Consider the following 18822-nt stretch of genomic DNA (forward strand, 5'->3'; position numbering starts at 1 on the left):
TAAGCTTTTCCAGTTCCCATATACTGAATGCCAGCAGCAAAACCTTTATCCCACTCCTCCTAGTCAGTTTGGGTTGGGGGGCGCTCTTCAGTACCTCCAATTTGGTTTCCCAACCAGTCCAGCACATATTTCTCAATTCCAGTGATAGTACACTGAATGTATGTATACTGAAGACACACATTGCCTCCATAATAGTGTTTAATTGCTCCACTGAGGCTGTTTCCCACAGAGGGGAAACGTCTGAGGCACCTGTTCTCCAGGCCTACTATTTCAACAGCGATGAAAACTATACTGGTAAAGGTGACCTCCGCATACCAAAACAAAGTGTGGATAAACTGCCAAACACTCAGCCACAGATTCATTGTTGGAAAAAGATAGGCATTCCTTCTCCAGATCCAGAGGTCTGGTCTATCAAAAAGCCAGGAATCATCAGCCGTCACTATCATCTCCTTCCCTTCCTAGAATGCAGGATGTAATATCAGAGGATCAGGAAACAGGTTCAGAAATCTCACTCCAGCTCCTCTGGGGGAGCATCAACAGCCACAATATCATGAGGGCAGGCACTCCTCTGTTCCACACACCACACCAAGTGCTCAGGCAGCCATCAAGTTTTCTTTTCTTCCTGTGAAAAAAAACACAAACATGCCCTCGACCTCACATCAAACAGGGTCAGGGTTCTTCCAAAATACAGTGCCCTCCCATTTCACCTCAGCAAAAGTCACTTGAGTGCCATCATGCCATAATCTATCCATGGCATACCAGTAGCTCACGAGCATCCACATTCAAAAAATTTTAAATAAAAAGGGCATGATTTATACATTATGTGCTGTCTGAGGATATAACTCACTTTTTTATTAAGTTGTATCTTTAGATTGCCATGAGATCATTCAATAGTACCTCATCCTTGAGGATTGTAAGGAATGCCTGTTTTATGCTCAATTTACCATTGGGAAGAAAACTGCTGAAATGCTTTACTAATATATTCTGATCTATTATCCGTTTTTATTAAGGGTTTTTTTTTTGACTCATTAGAATGTAAGATTCTTGCTGGATATGGTAAATCCCATCTATATCGTGGCATTCTGGGGGTTGAATTACGAGTATCACCATCAGTTTGAGGCCACCCTGGACTACATAGTGAGTTCTCAGCCAGACTGGGCTATAGAGTGAGACCCTATCTCCAAAAAAATCCCAAAAAGACTCAGTAGATAAAAGGACTTCCCACCAAGTCTGGCAAGCTGAGTTCAGTCCCCAGAACCCACACGGTCAGAGAAGGACAAGTTCCCACAAGCTGCCTTCTGACCTCCACACGGGTGTTATCTGACATTTTTTTTTTTTTGGCATTTTTTTTTATTCATTTTACATACCAACCACAATTCCCCCTCTCTTGCCTCCTTTTGTCTTCCTCTCCTCTCCCCCACGTGTAACATATATTATAATTGCTTAGAAAGTAACTGCCAATTGTAGGGGCGCATGCTAGTAAGATTTGTTGAAGGAGGCAGAGGTAGGAGGATCATGAGTTCAAGGCCAGCCTAGGCTACACATCTAACATACGTTATAATTCCTTAAAAAGTAAGCATTTTGGGCTGGAGAGGCGGATCAATAGTTAAGAGCACTTGTTACTTTCACAGAGGACCCAGGTTTGAGTCCCAACACCCAGAAGATGACTCACAACCATTTGTAGCCCCACTTCATTGGGATCTGACACCTTCTTCTGGCCTCCTTGGGTATCAGGAAGGCACATAGTACACAGATATTACATGCAGATATAATTCTTACACACATAAAATAATAAATAATTTAGAGCAAAATCTTATACATAGTAAATCTTGTCTTGATAATGAAATCAAATGAATTTGTAATTATAGTTGGAACTGTGGTTTGACAGATGACTATTGTGAGCCTGCTACAAATCTAGAGTCTGGGATGTAGGTAGAAGTGTCCAGATGACTCTTGATGCCGCAGAGCTCTGTCTGGTAGAAGGGACATATGGCTTTTCTAACACTATGATCAGTGCAGCCTGCAAGTATGTGCTAGGCACAGTGACCACACAGAAGCTGGAATAGAAAAGAGCTCATTCAGAAGACATTTTCTAACAGTCAGCCATGGATTATATGACCAATGGAGATAAGCATAGCTGCCTGCCAGGCTATGATTTGTGGAACAATGAGATATAAGGGTTGAGGGGTAGAAAAGGCCACACTGCAGAGCCTTGGGGCTCAGCTAGCATGTGTAGCCTTTATACTGTGGATTGAGTTAGAGATAGAAGGCACAAGTGCATCAGAGCAGAATGACCTTATTTACATTCCAGTTGCATTCTCTTCCTTTTGGGAGCATTTGTTGAGAATGATGGCACTGGGACTTGGTGCAGACATACAAGTAAAAAGGGTATTAATTGAGGAGGTCTGTGCCAAGTATCTGGTTTAGAAAAGACAAGAAAGGGAAATGCAGAATCATGCTGTGGGTGTGGGAGGGAAATCGTTGCCAGTAACACATTCTGGGACACAAGCTGTGTGTCATTCTGGAGACCCTGGTGCTGCCTGGCAGAACCTACTGCTCACGCAGAGTAGCAGCAAGGCAGGTACCCATCCTTCCCAGACACTCGTGTGCTTACAGAGGCTGTTGATGCCTGGCCTTCAGCCACCTCTCCTCCAGCCTAAAGCATCCTCATGTTACCTGACTTGTCTCTTCTTCAGTCTTTACAAGAAAAGTAGCAAGGAGCAGGCAGATAGTGTTCAGAATTAACCATTAAGAAATGAGGGACAGAATGATCCAGGTCACACACAGTTAGTTGATTCGTTCCTCTGCCAACGTTCTCCAACCAATGAACATGATAATTGATAGGAGTTATTTGTCATTGCAGTGCTTTTCAAATAAATAGTTAAAAATAGTTCTTGCAAGACTGCGTGGAGTCATTGAAATGTGTTGCTTTATTTGGGCTTTTCTTGGACATTTTATGGTTTAATTGGTAGTTGAGACACTACAAAGGATTTTATTTCCTGCTGGAAGTTATTTATCCCAAACCCTTTATCATATTTCAGGTATATGGTTATGACTTCTCAATTACCTGAAGGTAGCAGTTGCTAATCTGACGGATGATCTCAGAAATTGATCAAGTCTTTTCCCTCTAAGTATATTAGTAAAGAGAGTTTTTTTATGGAGAAACATAGGTAGAAATTGGTCTTGCATTAATTATGTCCCAAAATTTCACCAAATTTAAATAAGAAAGAGCCTGATGTGTGCTTTCTTGTCAGTTTTGCTGTTCAGAGTGGCAGTCTTGTGAGTATGTAATCTAAAGGCCAAGGCCAAGGCTAGCATACCCAGGCCTTGAGAGGGCAGCTTATTGACAAGTTTTCAAAATCAGAGCCCTAGCTACTGCGGAACCAAAACAGCTTCTTTTTTTGTTGTTGTTGTTTTATTTTTTGTTTTTTTGGTTTTTTTCGAGACAGGGTTTCTCTGTGGTTTTGGAGCCTGTCCTGGAACTAGCTCTTGTAGACCAGGCTGGTCTCGAACTCACAGAGATCCGCCTGCCTCTGCCTCCCGAGTGCTGGGATTAAAGGCGTGCTCCACCACCGCCCAAAAGCTTCTTCTGCTTTTGATTTTACATGTGGATTCTTGGTGAGAGTTGAGCCAGTTTCTCAAGATAACAATAAGCATCAGTGCACAGATTCTCTCTAGGATTCTTCTTCAAACCACTACACGTGGGTATGTGGAGAGAAAACAGTTAAAGATGGCATCAGGATCTTTGGTTTGAGCACCTGAAAAGGTAGAATTTCCTTTAACTCAGATGGGAAAGAACTCTTGATTGAGGGATTAGGACTTAGGTGCTGGAGACTTGTTAATGTATCAGACCAAGAATTAATTTTTAGAAATTTTAATTTAAAATACCTTAAAATTTGCATCTAAGTAGAGATGCAAGAAATAATTAGAATGTGAGTCTGCAGTCTGGAAAGAAGTTTTAATCTGGGATGTGTGAATTTGGCAGGCCTCACAGTACAGCTAGTATTTAAAATCATGAGACTAGATGTAGTCACTTCGAAATTAGTGTAGACCCCTCCCCTTATCCCCCCTCCCCCCCAAAAAAAGGGTGAAGGAGGACTGGAAAGAAAGAAACCTTAAAACGAATCTTCCTGCATCTTGTTAATGTGAGTTAATATCGGAAGATTTCCCCTCCGGGTGAGGTTACTGTAAGATGGGCAGAAAAGGAGAAGTTGTTACAGCATATTTTTAAAGATATTTATTACCTGTGGACATAGAAATTAGCTGAGTCAATAATTGCAGGCAGTGAAGAGCAAGTCTTAGGTGAGCTGACATGCGCTTTTAAAAAAAAGCTAAGAAATAGCTGGTCTGTGGGACGATGTGGGAAGAGGACAGCAAGAGCCCAGAGTTCAGTGCTAAAGGCTCAAGTGGAAAACGTGTCCCAGCAGAACCAGAGTAGGAACAGCTAGACTCAGAAGCCCTGACACGCAAACTGGACTGAATATGCTGTCAGCCTGCATCAAGACCTAGTGTGGGAGCCTTCACCCCTGGAAGCTTCCACCTCTCTGAAGACACCTTCTGCAGCCCATGCACTAAGTTATTATTCCTTCCCATCCCTACCTTTCTTTGTTATTCATAGTATAAAAAGCATTAAACCAATACATAATCCTACTTCCCTTTTTTCATAGATCCCTCTCCCTCATTTCTGTTTCCATTTGCTTTCATTGTACATACTCATCTGCTGTGAGGATAAGATGATGCCTTTGCATAGAAATATGTTATCAAATGTAAAAAGGGAAAACCAGTGAAAACTTCGTAATTAAGCTGCCATAATAAAGACAGTGGTTTTGCTGTGAGGATAGGGAAATAAATCAGTAAAAGAGAATAGAACTGCATTGCTCAATACAGGCATTACTTAATACTGCCCGGTATGGACATTGCTAGCCACGTGAGCCTATTGAGCATTAGAGATACGACTGGCCTGGATTGAAGTATGCTGAAAGTACAAAGGACACACTGTAGTTTGAAAACATAAGGAATTGAACTTTTAAAAAAAAAAAAAACTTTAATTTTTGTATTGATTCTGTCAGCGTGTTTAAATTATAATACTTCAGATATTTGGGAGGTTAAATAAAATACTGAGGCTCTACAGTTAAGAGCACCTGCTTTGCAGTCATGACCAATTTCAGGTCCTAGCACCGTATAATAAGCCAGGAACCCCTCACAAAGACCTATACCCTCATCTCCAAGGGAGACAGGCAGCAGATTTTAAAGGTTTACTGGCATCTGGCATAGCCAAGGGCCAAGGCTGAGGTTCAGGGAAAGACTACCACAGAGGAAATACTCAGATTTCTTGGGCCATCTGCTTCCTGCTTGATGAGCACTGTACTTCACTGCCATGGCGTCACTCTTTACTCTGGGAAGAGCTTGATTTAAGACAGTTTAACAGTATGTTTTCTGTAGTGGTATGGCCTTGGGGTAATTGAATATGAAATTGATATGCAGCATAATCATCTTTCTGGAATGTTCTAGCTAGTCAGGTTGTTGTGGTGAGCATTCTTTTCAGTACTGCTTCAAGTCTTAGATTGCAGTAGGTCTAGAAAGGTCAGAGAACATATGAAACCAATGAAAGGCGACTGCACAAGTCCAGAAAGAAGCTAACCCTAAGGGAGCTCGGATTCAGGATGTCCTTCCAAGACTGTTGTTTTTGTGCTGATGTTTTGTATAATGAATAATTATACATTTATTTATTAAGATTTCATGGAGATTGGGGGCCTGGGAATTTTGGTGTGTGACTAAGATAGGAAGAAAGGAATTGATTTTCAGTTGGGATTATCAGTGAAACAGCAGTTGAATAGAAATTATTACACCTTGGTTTTATAGGTTAAAAAAAACTTTTTATGTGCTGTTTTATCCTATTAAAATGGTGGTATATATCTTTCCTACCACTTCTACAACTATTATTCAGAAACCAAGAAATAGTAATTAACTTTGCTGGTCAGTAGTTGATAGGTATTAGAATTGGGATCGTTTGATTAGATTGTCAGACTCCAGGTTTCTTTTTTTTTATTTTACTACATTTATTTGCTTATTTATTTGTATTATGCATATACATGCTGTGGTACATGGATAGAGGTCAAAAGACAAGTTGTGAAAGTTAGTTCTCTCTGCTGTTGTTTCCTGCTTTCATACTGATTAAGTTTTGTAACTTAATCACTTTAACCACTGCGTCCACCCCCACCCCAAGATTCTTTTCTATTATAGAAAATATTATGCATCAAAATGTGTAAGTCTTATGAAAATTGGAAGTCTTTGGAGCAATTGTATTGATTCTTTAGTCTTAGAGCCCAGAATCTCTTCTGCTTTACAGTAAGGGCTATGCCCAGAACTCAGCACCCTACTGCTTGAATTCTAGCTTTGCAAAATATTTGTGGACTTCTTAGGGGGGCTTTGGTACTCAAAGTCTGTGAACTTTTACATTTTTAATTAATTAATTAATTACCGTGTGTGTGTGTGTGTGTGTGTGTATGTGTGTGTGTGTGTGTATGTGTGTGTGTGTGTACATGCTCACGCACTCAAGATCAGAGCACACTTTCGGAAGTCAGTCTTATTCCATTGTGGGACCTGAGCATCTAAATCAGATGTTTAGGCTTTTGTTTTAAGAGTTTTAACCCTCCAAGCTATCCTGCTAGTCCTGTACTGTGAGCCTTGAAGGAGGTAGTAGCTATGCTTTAACAAACTATGCATCCCTCATCCAAAGTGTTTTCAAATCTAAAATCTTGCTGAGTATCTTTGTGAAGGTAGATGAATAGTAGATTTCAGGATTTTGAATTACATTTATTCTGATGATAGTCTATACAGATATTCCAAAATCCAAAAATCCCTCAACTCAGAACCTCATCCTTCACTTAAGAGTTATTCTCTCAGATGCTGCTTCTGGTAACCTTTCTTTTTCTCTTAAATTTCTGTCTTCAGGAGCCTCCAGAAGATGATGCAAACATCATTGAGAAGATCCTGGCATCTAAGACTGTCCAGGAGGTTGGTGGTCCCTGTTTCATGTTTTTCTGTCACTGGTAGACACTACCTCTGTGGAGAAGGATTTGCCTGGAGAACCAACTATTCATCCTTGGCTAGCGTGAAAGCTTGTCAAGAACATTGTCACTGTGAAGGTTCTTAGGACACTAAGGTTTTTATTTTTTGTTTTTTTGTTTTTTCGAGACAGGGTTTCTCTGTGGTTTTGGAGCCTGTCCTGGAACTAGCGCTGTAGACCAGGCTGGTCTCAAACTCACAGAGATCCGCCTGCCTCTGCCTCCCAAGTGCTGGGATTAAAGGCGTGCGCCACCATCGCCCGGCTTAGGGCACTAAGTTCTTAAATGTCTTAAGTGATCAGTTGATAGTTTTCTCCATTAAGATCCTAACAAACATATTTTTATCCCTTTGTGTGGTATCCCATAAAAGTCATCAGGGGCTAAGAATAGGTGGATAAGAAATCCTAATGGGAAACAGTGGAGTTTTTCTTTACACATCTTGGGCTGTCCTGGGAATTCCTAAGAGAACGTTCCATGAGTGAGGCAGTATGTTGGTCCCAGTGTAGATACAGCTTATCTTCTCTTCATTATAGATGTCCTTATTGTTGTTTTCATGAAGAGAGAATCAGGAGAGAGCCATGAACTTAAGTTACTTCTGCACCATGCTGTGGTCCTCACGTTTCTGTATCCTGGGCTATCCTGGACTAAAAGCTTTTTCCATGTGGACCTTGGAAAAAATGTCAGCAGAGATCCTTTTTTGTACCCCTTACTCTATTGAGTAGCTGTTCATCTAGTTTGGAAAATTTAGAGTTAGGATTAGGATTAGCTGTTAACTTGTAAGAAAAGACCTGAGATAATAGGAATGCTTTCCAGAAATCCTACTAAAATGAGGCAGAGGTATTGGTTCACCTGTTTTGTTTTGGCCTATATGGGTGAGCTGCTTGGAGGATCGGCTGATAACTGTTTACTGTTGGTTACAGGTTCACCCAGGAGAACCTCCATTTGACCTGGAGCTGTTCTACGTTAAGTATAGAAATTTGTACGTCTATTTGATATTCTACTTGTATTTAAATTTTATGTGAATAAAACTTTCTTTCCTATGCCACTTCATTATTTTCTATGTTTTTATCAACTGACCCCTAAGGCATGATCTTGACTCATTCAGGTTCACCTTAGTCAGTATTACCCATTTTGGGCTTCATGTAGAATCACCCAGAAAGTTTTTAAAAACTACTAAAGCCTTTGCTCTACCCAGAACCACTTGATATATAGTCAGAGTGGGCCCTAAGGACTGATGTGCTTTTAAAGGCTCTGAGCATTTCCCATGTGCACCCAAGGCGGAAAAGCTGTTCTGTGGTGTATATTCTTTTTCCTTTTGCATTTCTCCTCTTTCTGCTACCTGCCTCCTTTCACTGGTGTGTATTGATAATTTGTCCATAAGTCTGCCCCTTTGTCTCCTCTGAGCCAGTTTTGGTGGAACCTGCAGAAAAATTAGTGATTTGAAGTCAATCCTATTGTTGCCCTTTAGGGAAAGGTCCTTGTAAGCAGTATCCAGCAGTGTCACAGTAGACACCTGCTACTTCTTGTACAATGGTCATCCTTTTTATTGGGACCTTAATAGTATTTTTCTGTGTTTGTCTCACAATTGTATGTCCTTGGATAGTTCCTATTTACATTGTAAATGGGCCACAATGGAAGAGCTGGAAAAGGATCCCCGCATCGCACAGAAGATCAAGCGATTTAGGAACAAACAGGCCCAGATGAAGCACATTTTTACTGAGGTGAAGCAATGTGTATTGACTCATTTCACTGCTGCTTTTCTTTCTGCACTAAACATTTAGGTGGAAGTTTCTATGTCCACAGTGAAGTCCTGTATAGCTCTATTGGCCAAGTCTGATATGATGCTAGTAAAGAGAACAACATTCATTCTCTTAAAGTTTGAATGTAAATACAAAAGGCCAAAAATGTTAGAAAATAAGCTTGAGAATTTCAAAACAAGAGAAAAGACTTGTGAGTTTCATTGTTAAATCTGGGGTGGCTTTAGATCAGACGATACAACTGACATCTCACGTAAATAGAAAATATGAGTATATAGCTTGTATATTCATTTTCCCTAATTATGCACATGTGCACACTTGCATGGCAGAGGAATCGGCATATTTCCACAGACACATAAGTTACGTGTCTACAGAGACATATGCCAAATAGCTTTCATAGGAAAAGTACCAGATCTGATATAAGTAGATAAATATGCAGGGAATTTAGGAAAGGAAATGTTGGTCATTAGGCATTCCAGAACATGTAGCTTCACTAGAAACCAAAAGAAGTACAAATAAAATTAGAATCTTACAGTTTTGAAGTTTTGTTGTTGTTGTTTAGTTTTTGTGTGTGTTGGGGGTGGAGGGCTTGTAACAGCCCTGGTTGTCCTGGAACTCTCTTTGTAGACCAGGCTGGCTTCAGATTCTTCAGAGACCCACCTGCCTCTGTCTCCCAAGTGCTGGGTTTAAAGGTGTGCGCTTCCACTGCCCATTGGAATCTTACAGTTTTTTACTTATCAGATATTTGAGGGTTTTAAAGGCGTTTAAGGCTGTTCTAGGTATTAACCATTATTGGGGACAACATAGTGAAGAGACAGTGGCTTTCTTGTCCCTACTGTGAACATGACTAAGTCTGACCCATCAGATATCCCAAATTTGTTTTAGTCTAGTTGTCATTTATTTTAAAGAAACCATAAAGTCTTTGTATAAAGATTAGCTATTTTAAAATATATTTATACTGATAATTAAAAAGCAAACACAATGTTGGATAATAGTCTAAGTTATATATCTCATAGACTAGGATACTATACATTTAGTAAGAACAATACTAAAAAAAATTATTGGTGCTTTGGAAATAAGCTTAATGTTATGAACTGATGTTAGTTAAAAAAATAAATAAATAAAGCCAGACTCCAACAGAACATTGGGCAATTCCATACTGGAGTGCAAGAGAAAAGAAACATCATAATAATACATAAAAAATGTTTTGAGTAAATACATGGATATCATGTTTTTCTGATTGATAGAATTTTAACACTTTTATTTTAAGATTTATTTATTTTATGTATATGGTGCTCTATCTACATGTACATCTGCATGCCCAAAGAGGGCATCAGATGCCATTATTGATGGCTGTGAGCCACCATGTGGTTGCTGGGAATTGAACTTAAGACTTCTGGAAGTGCTCAGCTGTCTCTCTAGCCCACACTTCTCTTTTCTTTCTTTCTTTCTTTCTTTCTTTTTTTCTTTCTTTCTTTCCTTTTTTTTCTTTTTTTTTTGTAATATGTAATGTATAATTTTGTACAGATAACTTTTGAAGGAAAGAGAAAATAAAAATACTCTTAAAACATAGTCTTATAGCCGGGTGGTGGCGGCACATGTCCTTAATCCTAGCACTTGAGAGACAGAGGCAGGCAAATCCATGAGTTTGAGGTCAGCCTGGTCTACAGGGCGAGTTACAGGACCGCTTAGGCTCAAGTGCCATCAATTATAGTATATTGCTCATCCATTTTTCCAACTGTGGTTCATATTGTGGTCCTTCTGCTATTGATAAGTTGCTTCAGAATGATGTCATTTGGGATCCTTCTGATGTAATCTCACAGTTAGTGCTGGAGATGTAGGTCAGTGCTATGACAGTTTCCTAGAGTGCTCAAGGCCCTGGGTTCAATCACACATACACACCCTCAATAAAACTGCAGTTTGATTCAGAGTCTCTGTGGTGGTTTAAAGCCCATAAGAACTATTTTTTTGTAACATGTTCCTCCGAAATAGAGTTGGGGAAAGAAGGCGATGACTAAATGAGACAGGCCATCGTGAGCCCGTCGGGTAGTCTCTGTATTTCTTGGAACATTTCTTTCACACCTCTATTTTCGCAAGAGTTTGCAGTGTAGTGACTTGTTTACACGTCTGACTCTTCATTTTAAGCCCTGTCAGACAGACAGACAGCCTGTTTGTCACTGGAGCTAGGCTGGGGATCAGTGCTCTTTACATCCGTTTCTTACCTTTTTTAAAAAATAAATAAATCTAAAATTAGTAATGAAGCCTACACAATCCTCTGCTTTCTGATACAGTCCCACGGGAGTGGCTTTTCCTTGGTTGCAGACAGGGGAAATTGTGTTGAGTGTGTCTTAGAATAGTATAACAGGAGTTTGTTCTGGTAGAAATGAAAAGGCTTTTTTGTTGTTGTTGTTGTTTTGTAGATTTGTATTTTGCCTAGGTATATTTGCACTACTTGTGTGCCTGGTTCTCTCAGATCTCCCAGAACTAGAGTTATAATTGTAAACTGCATTGTGGGTACTGGGAGCTGAACCTAGATCCTCTGGAAGATCATCCCATGCTCTCGCTCACAAAGCCATCTCTAGTTCCAGGAATGAGCTTTTGAGAAGATTCGAGCACATCACAGAATTAAGGATGAGTAATAGTGGAGAGGATGTCAACTATTTGGTGTTTATATTAGTAACTTGGACAAATGATAAATAATCTTGTGATATGAATAGAGATTTAATTTTGGGTTGATCATTTTCATGCTCATTATTTCCAACTGCTTTATGAGACATCTAAGGCCTAGCTGAGAGAGACCCCTGCTCTAGAGTTCACACATACCACAGAAGTCAGTGCCTTCTGACTTGAAATCCACTCTGGAAACCCAGGCTTCTTGTCGCATTAGTGTTAGATGAACAGTGAGAAAGTCAGAGTGTAGGCTTGTCTGGATAGTCTAGGGTGAGTAAAATAGAGAAGTGAGTCTAATGGCCTGCGTTAGTGTTTCAGCGGTTTTATAATTAGTAGACAAAATGATTGCACTGCCAGTTTAATTGCCCACAAATTTACTGCCTGTCAAGTCATTCTGCCTGGGCTGCATTGTGGAGAGTGCTGTTGTGCCTGGTGTTACCAGCCTTCAGCGTGACAGCATGTTCACTTGGATGTGAGCACTTAGTGGGGGGCTTTGCTGCAGGAGGATTGGAGGTTGTACAGGGATGGAAGCATGACTGAGTCAGTGCCGAGGTTGGAAGTGGAATGTGTAGTGGTCAGAACTTGTACTCTGAAGTCAAACTGCGAGGGCTTCTCGCGGACCATGTACACACCCAGGGCAGGGTAGCCTTGGACCACTTGAATAAGCCACTGCTGATTCAGCGTGCTTTTATGTATATAGAGGGACTCTGAATAGTGTCTGCATTGAGAACACTTGATGGAACAGTTGTTGTTTTCAACTTCATGGAGATATAATTAGCAATATTTGCATAAATTTTAGGTGTACAGCTTAATGTTTTGATGAGCATACGCATCATGATGTACATGTAGTTAAGCTATTTAAAATGGTGTCCAAAGCAGTGTTTTTAGCTGCTGTTGTGTTAGCTTTGATCTCCAGATGATTTATTTTACATAGCTGTGTATGAGTACATACATAAACAGGTACACGTACTTTTGCCTGCCACCTCTCCTCTCGTGGAGGCATAAAGTACTTATAGTACCTGTTCAGTAAGGATTAGCTGACGGCATTTTGCAGAGCTTGGGACACATTAACTAGTCTTAAATGTGACCTAATTCAGCCTTTTTGGAAGCATAAAATACATACATATATAAGAAAATAAATCCAAGGTATACACCTCAGTGAATTTTTACAAAATAAAACTTGTAACTACCACCTAAATCAGGAAATAGGACTTTATCAATATTAAGAAAAAGAAATTCTCATTTAAAGTCACCAAAGAACAGTGAGCTATAAGACAAAGTGTATCCTTGTGCTGACTTTGGAATATTGCTATAGAAGGTCTTACTTGGCCCTGGTTCAACCTCTACAGTGGTTGGATCCTTTAAATTTAGTCATGAAAAGTAGGATTTGAGGACAGTCTTCCAGCATGTCTGTGAAATGACTTGTTCTCAAGCACTTTTCTTCTTTGTTTCAGAAGGAGTCCAGAGTAGGGGCCACTTAAAAATAAGCCCTGGTTGTTAAGAGTTGCAAATAGAAAGCTACACTACACATCTTAACTTTATTCTGTTTGCCTTAGCCTGATGAAGACTTGTTCAATCCAGACTATATAGAAATTGACCGTATCTTAGAGGTGGCCCACACCAAGGATGCAGAAACAGGGGAGGTAGGTGTGTTGCCATTTTCATTTCGTAAAATTTGTCCTTTCTTCCACACTCACTGCTTGTCAACAAATGATCTTTGTTTTAATGGCATTTATGTGTTCTTATGCTGGTTGGGTTTTCTGGGGCTGGCAAAGAATGATTGGTTACCAAGTTTCTTGAATTTTCCCATCAGGAAGTGACACATTACCTGGTGAAATGGTGCTCCCTACCTTATGAAGAAAGCACATGGGAGCTAGAAGAAGATGTGGATCCTGCAAAAGTTAAAGAATTTGAGTCTCTACAAGTTCTCCCTGAAGTTAAGCACGTGGTAATGTGTCTATGTGTCTGTCTGACACCTCTTGTAACGTGTAAACTTTTAAACTTAGAAATTATGATGTGTATTTGTTTGGGTTCCTGAAGGACTTCTTCCCTTGATGCTCTCTCCCCTTGACAAACTTCATCTACATCCTCATCAGCACTTGCTCTGAACTCTGTTTTAATGTGTGTAACATGTAAGAAGCTTGGGTGTGGACTTGTAATTCTTGGTGTTCATCTGTCCTTTGGGACCAGTAACATGGAATGCAGAAGAGATGGTGTGGAACTCTGCAGTGTCTTTCCTAATCTCTGTTTGAATCTCTTGCTCCCTCAGTAGTCTTTGTTTTATAATCCCCCATCCCCACTACACTAGAATATTCTGAAAGTGAATACTCCTTAATGGTCCTTAGTAGATCCCTGGAACCTCAAGGCAAAGGTTTTTGAGATAGGTTTATTTGCTCTTCTGATTTTAGGTCATTTGTATATGGCGTCCCAAACAATTAAAAGGAGGCAGAATTGGAATCAGAGACTTGTTAGGATAGAACTAACTTGGGAAGAGCAGTTGTTAAGGAAGGTTGTAACCAGAGACTGCACTTTCGTTTCCCGGCTGCCCAGACCCAAATAATCACAGAGAAATTATATTAACTATAACACAGTTTGGCCTATTAGCTCCGGCTTCTTAATAACTAACTCTTACATCTTAAATTAACCCATTTCTATTAACCTGTGTATTACCAAGAAGCTGTACCGCTAAGGTTCCAGTGTCTGTCTCCTTCAGCAGCTACATGGCATCTGCCTGACTCTACCTTCTTTCCTCCGCTATCTCTGCTTGGATTTCCTGCCTTGCTCTATTCTGTCCTGCCATAGGCTAATGCGGTTTCTTTATTAACCAATGGTAATAAAACATATTCACAGCATATAGAGGGGAATCTCACATCAGAGGGTGACTGTAGGCCTTAGTGATCTGTTTCTTTTTTTAAATCACCATTTTCATATAAAAATATCCAGTTACTTAATTTTGCATCTAATTTTTGCATCACTGGTGGGAGGAGGAAGACTAGATTAAGTGTAGCTCCCTGTCAGAGTCCATTTAAGAGCAGTGTTTGTTTTTGGTATAATAGCAATTGAAGATATATAGAAGCATCTGAAGATACAGCGATTAGAAACTCACACAGCTCACGGTGTGTTGTCTAAGTAGTTGACAAGCTCCCTTTTAGCCCTCCATTATATATGTACTCTAGTTATTCTTTTGTCAGTCATTTACTAAGCATGATAAAGGTTGATGTATGTGTGATACCATAAAGAAAACAATGTACAGGCCAGGAGTCCAGTCTAAAGGAAAGAGTACATGCATGTGGAACAGTACAGCACACCTAACTGTGATGATACACAAGCAAAGCATTGTGGGAGCAGAGGTTCATTCTGAGGCTGATTTACCATCTACAAGTCATCAGAATCCCAACCCATTCTTTCAGCAAGCTCCCACTGGGCAGGAAGGAGGAGTTCTCAGGTGATGTCAGGTGATTTGCACTCTCCTTCACTACTTGGCTGTGACACTGTTTTCTCAGTGAGCTAGTGTCCTTTTAGACTTGCCTCCTTTTCCCAATTGATTTGTTTGCACTGAAAATGTGCATTTTGAAATTTTATCTCAAAAAATCTAAACTGAAATGGACACTATACATAAACAAAGGGTAAATTACCTTTAAAAACAGTACTTTTTGCAAAAGAACTCTTTCTGTGGGTATTGAAGTTGAGACCTTACCTGTCTTGGTGAACAGGACATTCAGTGTCTGAACGAAGGACGATTCAGAGAGGGATGCTGCTGCACGAGGGTGCTCCCAAGCCAGCCGTGAGCTTTCAGTAAGGCCCCTCAAATGGCCTCTGCAGTACTGAGAGCCAGTGATTGAATCAACAGAGGGGGAGAAGCTTCCAGATAATCCTCCACCTTTCCTTGTAAAGAATCCCCAATGGACAGGGTGGCTTGGGCTTCAGGAATCTGGGCTGAATGGTTCTGAAAACAAAGGGACAGAGTAGCTGCTGAGTACAGGGTGTGTTTGTTCAGAGCTGTTTCTATAAAATACATTGGAATGGTAAGTTTTCTCTTTTATTTCTAAAAACCTATAACTGCTGCTGCTAGCATTCAACGGTCCCATTTCAAAGTGCTTAGTCTAACACAGCTGAAGTAATCTCTAGGCAGGCTGTCACTTCTGTCTTTCTGGAAGGTCATGGATAGCTTAGACTCAACTCCAAGTATGAGTGACATAGTGGAAGTTATTTTTCAGATATCACATACAAAAATGTCTTAGCTTCAGTTAGCAACAGATTTTAGATGTAAACTTTATTGTAGAAGCAATTCAAAGTAAAATCACAAAAGTCTAAAAAAAAATGCTGTCTAGAAAAACAAAAAATCCAGTCTCTCATTTCTGATACCTAAGAATTCTTTTTAAGATCTTAAATGTCAGTTTAGAGATTCAGTTTGTTTGTAAGCTAAAAAGTTGTTTCTTTGTGTAAATAAGAAACTAAAGCCTAAATAAATAAATTTGTGGGTACAAAAGCTCAATGGATAAAGATTTAAATAGTCTCCCAAATAAGTAAGCACTGTCATTTTAATTGAAATTCCAATAATAATTTTAAAAAACTTGATTCAAAAATTATACAGAATCGTAAGCTAGAGTTTGAAAGCCATCTTATGTATGTATGTGCACACATGCTATCTTCCTTTATTGCTGTTTATGTTATTGTCTACTTACCCATTTTAATGGGAGTGGGGCGAGCTTACCACTTCACTAAACTGGCTGACCAAAAAGCTCCAAAGATTAACCCATCTATGTCTCATCCCATTACAGTTTTGCATGACCATGCCTGACTTTTTGTGGGTGTACTAAAGATCCAAATTCAGGTGTTCATGCTTACATGGCGAGTGCTTCACCCATTAAGCCATTTCTACAACCTTGGCAAAGCACCATTCTGAAAAATAATTCCCTGTCAGATACATAGCTTCAGTGATTAAAGAATGGTTTTATTGTAATACTCACATACAGTCTATGAAAAAAAATGAACAGTCTAGATATAGCTGCATGGTTATCCTGAAGCAATATATAAGGGGCTGGGAAAAGGGCTGAGAGCATTTACTGTTTTTGTAGGGAACCTGAGTTCATTTATTTAGCAACTCAAGACCGCCTATAACTCCAGCTCCAGGAGATCTGACACCCTGCTCTGGGCACTCATGGTCACATACCTACACACAGATACATACGTCTTTTTAACTTTGTATATAGTCATGTGGCATCTCACTAGTATTCACAAGATGACTGAGTTTTAGAAACTGATATTTCATCTGGAAAAACAAAAGAGTGAGAACACTTGGCCAGGCAGTGGTGGCTCATGCCTTTAATCTCAGCACTGAGGAAGCCGAAACAGGCAGATCACTATGAATTCAAAGACAGCCAGAACGACACAGAGAAATCCTGTCTCTAAAAAAGAAGGGGGGGGGGGAGGAAAGAATGCCTGTATTTTGTGTAAGGAGAATTAAAGAATTTATAATTTGATTATAAAAGTTTTTCTTCCTGTGCTAACTCAGAGACAAATCAGTACAGTCTTTTACTCATTGTCCTTCCCTGTGAGGAGGCACAAACAAGCAAAAGTGAAATTGTGTTAGAGAAGCCATGAAACCCAGCTAAACTTGTTGGGAAATTAAATTGTAGATGAGAGTGTCATCCAAGAGCCTAGTAAAGATGTCTGACACTAGATATTAAGTCGGTCTATTACTGTTTGTAAACCTTATAGAAGTATTCATAATCTGGTAAGATTTAGAAAATGTCGCACCATTGAGAAAAATGTAAGCAGTTTGAATCCGTCCTTGGAGCAGCATGGGAATTTATACTAGCTTGCCCATTGTTTTCCATGTTATGTTTCTAAAACCTTTTTGTACACTGTGCTCTCTGCTTCCTCCCTAGGAGCGACCCGCTTCTGATGCCTGGCAGAAGCTGGAGACGTCTCGTGAGTATAAGAACAGTAACCGGCTGCGGGAGTACCAGCTGGAGGGAATGAACTGGCTTCTTTTCAATTGGTACAACAGGTGAGGGACTCTGAACCGGCCTGTGCTTACACACTGCAGGTGTATTTTTGCCTTAGCCTCAGATATAATGAGTAGACTAGAAAAATGGCAAGAGCAGCACTGTTCCCAGCTTGGAATCATTCCAGAACTTTATTTTTATGTCAGTTGTTTCCCGAATGAAAGGAAAAATATGTTGATATCATTGAAAGTGTGTTGATAGAGGGGCATGGCCTGATCAAAATGATAGGAGGAATAAAACTAAGATCCTAGGAGGATGGGCTTTGTCTCTCTGGGTTTTAGTGTTTTAATAGAGGGTCTTATGTGGTCCAGGTAACCTCAGATCCAGTTTGTAGACTAAGAAAACCTTGAATTCTTGATCCCCTGCTTCTTCCTCCTAAGTACTAGAATTATAGGAATCTGCCACCATGCCTCTTGTCTTTGCACCTGCCACTCCTCAGTTTAAAGTCTGTGAAAGAGAACAGATAGACTCACTCCACTGTTTTTTTGGTGAATTATTTGTATTCTAGTTCATTTTAGAATCTAGAAGAACCTGGTGAAATTTGAGAAAGATAGATTGAGATTTTCATAAGACAACAGTCAGTATTTTTAAGTCAGTGCATTGTAATGCAAAACACACTTAGAAGGGATTCTGGTGTCCTAATGTTCTAGTGTACTTGCTACTTACTATGCGACCCAGAGCATAAAAGTTAACCCAACTGCAGGTTGTTGGGTCACATATCTGAACAGTGAGGGGGTGAAACCAGATGTGTTCACACCTCTTCCAGGACCACCACTTTTGCTTCTGATCACTAGATAGAAATGTCTTTACTTTCATGACAAGGAGTTTATTATGTAGGTTAAATTTTTGTTCTTTGATAAATACAAAAGTAAACAATGGGACTTCCATCTTTACTGTAGTTTCTAGGAAATTTGAAGGTCTGAAAACTGGCTTAGATAAACATAGGTCTTAGGGGAGAAAGGAAAGAATAAGAGTACAGTTGAGTGTGTGTGACATGGAAGCAAAAAAGAAAGACTCTGTAGGGATAGTGGAGAACAGCATGGGGTTGGGGGCAAGAAGGAACCAACTGTAATGATAATGTATGAGAGAAAACACAATGGTGTGTGTGCTAACCTAAAAAGTTAACTTAAAAATTAAATTTTAAAAAGTCTAGCTTGGGTTGTAGACATTTTCCCCCTGTCTTAATAGTGTTTTTTATAGTATTTATAGTTTCTATTCTAATAGTTTTGTTTTATAAATTGGCCTAGGCAAAGCATCAATAATTATAAAACTAGTTTTAGTTTCATTGCTGCAAAATTATAAAGCTTTCATTCACCT

General features: G+C 39.7%; 1 protein-coding gene across 3 annotated transcripts in view; it reads left to right on the top strand.

Annotated features, from left to right (window-relative positions):
- Positions 1-18822, top strand: part of Chd6 (chromodomain helicase DNA binding protein 6) — a 158190-nt gene that overhangs the window by 64406 nt on the left and 74962 nt on the right. For all 3 annotated transcript variants that reach the window (XM_041670129.1, XM_041670131.1, XM_041670130.1), the window contains exons 6-11: positions 6955-7017; positions 7988-8046; positions 8671-8788; positions 13051-13137; positions 13308-13442; positions 17386-17507. In XM_041670129.1, the coding sequence (XP_041526063.1) occupies positions 6955-7017; positions 7988-8046; positions 8671-8788; positions 13051-13137; positions 13308-13442; positions 17386-17507 (584 nt within the window). The remainder of the gene's footprint in view (positions 1-6954; positions 7018-7987; positions 8047-8670; positions 8789-13050; positions 13138-13307; positions 13443-17385; positions 17508-18822) is intronic.

Source organism: Microtus oregoni, unplaced genomic scaffold (genome assembly GCF_018167655.1).
Source record: "Microtus oregoni isolate MIOR12 unplaced genomic scaffold, Mior012 000020F_ref0000438, whole genome shotgun sequence".
In the NCBI taxonomy this organism is placed as follows: Eukaryota; Metazoa; Chordata; class Mammalia; order Rodentia; family Cricetidae; genus Microtus; species Microtus oregoni.